This window comes from Trichoplax adhaerens, genomic scaffold, assembly GCF_000150275.1.
Source record: "Trichoplax adhaerens TRIADscaffold_35 genomic scaffold, whole genome shotgun sequence".
NCBI classification, from domain to species: Eukaryota; Metazoa; Placozoa; class Uniplacotomia; order Trichoplacea; family Trichoplacidae; genus Trichoplax; species Trichoplax adhaerens.
In genome coordinates, this window is record NW_002060975.1 from 226235 (window position 1) to 229903 (window position 3669).

Sequence of the window (3669 nt, forward strand, 5' to 3'; positions counted from 1 at the left end):
CCATTTTTATTTAATAAGATTATGAAATGTGAAATAAATTGGAGACATACATTGTTTCAAATACTAAGATGATAGCGATTGGCTATTAAAAGAATAAATACTCGTATAGCTGCTCTTGAGAGGCAAATTACGCAGAGTTCAACTTTGGCTTATGCCAAATCATGAGAAAATGGTTGTCTAAGTGATGTCATAATTAGCAAAGCATCAAAGAGCTTGCTTTAAATGCGCTATTACGAACAAAAAGTCATAAATGTCTCTGTTAACTGACATGGCAAATGCCTTGGTAAAATGAATCTAATAAGATCGAAATCATACCATAGTGGAAAGATGACAAAGAAAATCATTTTTCTTGACTGTATTAAAGGTTATTTTAATATTCTTATTCTAGCTGTAAAGGAAGCATTTTTTATAAATTTGTCGGCTAAAGTGAATTAATTTTTTTTTCTTTCCTATAATCAACTTTTAGTAGAAAAAGAATTAATAAATAAAGGTCAATAGAAAAGAAATTACGTTGAAATAAATACGTAATGGAACTGACATTTCTTTCTTGGAAAAGAAAAAAACAGAACTTTGCGCCTGCTTCGTACTAAATAAAGATTTCGGAAAATATATGAAAAAAAGTGCTCCATTGCTAGCAAATTAAGGCGTTATTTATAAAATTGATAAATTGGATGAACGAATACCGTTTTGAAACATAGTTATTAAAATCGATGGTTACATTACTATGGAATATAATAATAATTTAACAAGTCCTTAACAGTCGTATAATCTTGCCTATAATCTATCTTTAGTTGATCAAATATCTTTTGATGGCTATGTTCGTAATAACTACTGAATGTGAAGATTAAATAAAATCTCAAAACAGTTTCTTTTGTTTTTTTGATTAGAAGATATAATTCCTTTTTTGTGCTAATATTGCACCTTAAATAAGGTGCGATATTTCAAATGCCAAATTATCGCAGCTGTACCGTAGATTCAAGCCTATATTAGTAGATAAAGCATGCTTAGGAAATGCTGTATTGCGTTGATACATTCTAACGAATACTAATGGGTATGTTTTATTTCTACAGAGATAGTTGGTAAATGTATACCGTTATTTAATCTTACCATTATCTTCGCTTAGTAAAATGATGTATTTGACGGAGAGTAAGGTTTATAGTGGAAGATTTACGCGCATAAGGTTATAGGATATTCGATAGAATGCAAAGATCTTTAATTATTTTGATCGATCATTCAGGAATGCAATTCTATAGTTTCTGTTTAGACGTTATATGGTGACATAATTTCTCACATACTGAATATTGTTACATAAAAGACTAAGCTACAAAATTCCATCAGTTTAAATGATAGCAACTGATTTACACATCGCATGGCTCATTAATATTAAATTTAGTTTTCAGTTTCTATAATACGCACTTTTCGTTTTTATTTTAGCTTTCGTATGAGTATGAACTCTAATTTTTCTGTATTAGAACTATTATTTTACTCTACTTTGATAAGTTTACTTTAAATTAAAGCTGTATGGGTAAGAAACACTAATAATACCGTCGCATCCTCATTTTTCGAGTTTTATTATGTATTTGAAAGAGTACGAAATTTTTTACGTCCTATTTGAAAGTTGGTGCATTGCCAATGATCAATTAACATTTATTTTGGCTAGTTCGGGAATTAATTAAGTTACTGGATTGGTAAAAATAAGTATCATTTATTATGGACATAGGGGAAGGTATATGGAATTTTTATTGATTTAATGCAATACAACCAAATAAGAAATAATATTGTAAACATCAAGCATAAGCTTGCTAAAGCATCATAGAATTCATCCACGTGAAATTCCTACAATATTCATTAATTTACCTTAGATAGATCGAATGTTCAACTTTTAAAGGATATGAATTACTGATAGCTGAATTGAAATTATTGATATCAATTTGCCTTGTGCACTGATAGGGTATTAAACGCTTAATCAATTTAACTGATCCATATCGTATTCTTTTATCAAACTTTAAATAGATGAAAGGATTTAAGATAACCGTACTTGTAGTTACTGCTAAAGAGAAAAACAAAAGCAAAAAATAACCTATGTTGTTCATACGTACATCCATGAATGATTGACGAGTAATAGCTAAACCGACCATTGATGCAAAGAATGGCCAGCTGATCAAGATATAAGATACAGAAATACTTAGTAACATTTTAATAAATCGCTTCTTTCTCAACGAGTCTTCTTCGCGCTCGACAGAAAAGGCATCCTTGGGTGTAATGTAACTCTTTTGAAGTTTAATAATTTTCCAGTAGATAACGATAATCAGTATTGCAGGCAGAAAAAATTCTATAATAGTAAATGCAATTAAATAGGCCGAAATCGATGGAGTTATTTCTGGAATATCACATTGCAATGTATCATTATGATGGACTCGAACAAAAACGATCACGGGTGCGGTCACTGATGCTGACGATATAGCAATAGCAACTTCTCCAAAGATCAAGATACGGTTTTTATTACGTCCATAGACATTAGAAAATGGTTTCATACTATAGTAGCGATCAATTCCAATCAAGCATAAATTCATCATAGATATACCATAAGATGTAAAGGTGAAATATAACGATACACGGCACATCATCGTACCACCATAATAATCTAACTGACGACTTGCAACTTGGATATAGCCAATAAATGATGCAATAGTACAAATAATATCTGATATAACAGTCACACGCATGACTTGATATGTTGTCTTTCTGAAATATTTATCGGTCATAAAAAGACCTAGGATGAACAGATTGACTATCAAACCTATCAAAAATATTGGAATGCCAGCTAGCGATGCATAAGAGTAGATCGTGGATGAAAAATCTATTTGTGCTACTTGATTTACGCTGAAATTCATGATCTTTAAATCGCTGTAGCTGCTACTAATCTGAAATAAATACACCGATGTCACAACGACAGAGATTGAGATTAGATGCTCACTCTTGTTTTACAGTAATCAATTTATTAGAGAGTGAAAGAGCAAAAATGATTAGTAAATTTTACTGTTATTTCCTTTTATCATATTTATAGTAATGCGTTTTATTACGCTCTAACTCTATTTCTAACGAATAATTTTCGACGTAGCAAAGTTAATAGAAACAAAATACTTACAGTAATGTCGTAAATCAACAGCAATATTAAAGAAATAAATAACAAAAAAATCCAATTTTCGTCTCCTATTTGATGATTGTACTATATGGTATGATGATTATAGGTTATAGCGAATTCCTTTAGCACGACGCTGTCATAATCAATAGTGAAATACAAACCATGCCAATCAATTTCTTACCTCCGATCAAGAAAGTACAATAGATTCATGAAATATCGCTTCTTTTCGACGATATTTCATAACTATTTCATTAAGTAAGTTTGAAACCATGGCGAAGGTAAAGCAGAAATTGCATGCTCAGCTATTGTGTCAAATTTGAACAGTCAGGACAATATCAACTGATCAGGGTAATATTGTAGCTTATAACAAACTAGCCTAAATGATTTCATTTAACAAATAACAATACATTTTTGCTTGTCTTTGGTAAACATCTGGCAGTAATTAGAGATATAGAAATGGAAGTCATCATTATAATTAATGGTCATACTTGACAACTAGAATATAATGTAACTGTATTATCTTA

The 3669-nt window shown here is 30.4% G+C and overlaps 1 protein-coding gene across 1 annotated transcript; it reads right to left on the reverse strand.

The window, feature by feature from the left end:
* Positions 1-1640: 1640 nt before the first annotated feature.
* On the reverse strand, positions 1641-2726 carry TRIADDRAFT_62091 (uncharacterized protein; the record flags this gene model as incomplete). Its single annotated transcript, XM_002118030.1, has 2 exons — positions 1641-1680; positions 1858-2726. 2 exons carry the CDS (start codon positions 2724-2726, stop codon positions 1641-1643), a joined length of 909 nt encoding a protein of 302 aa, XP_002118066.1.
* Positions 2727-3669: the final 943 nt, after the last annotated feature.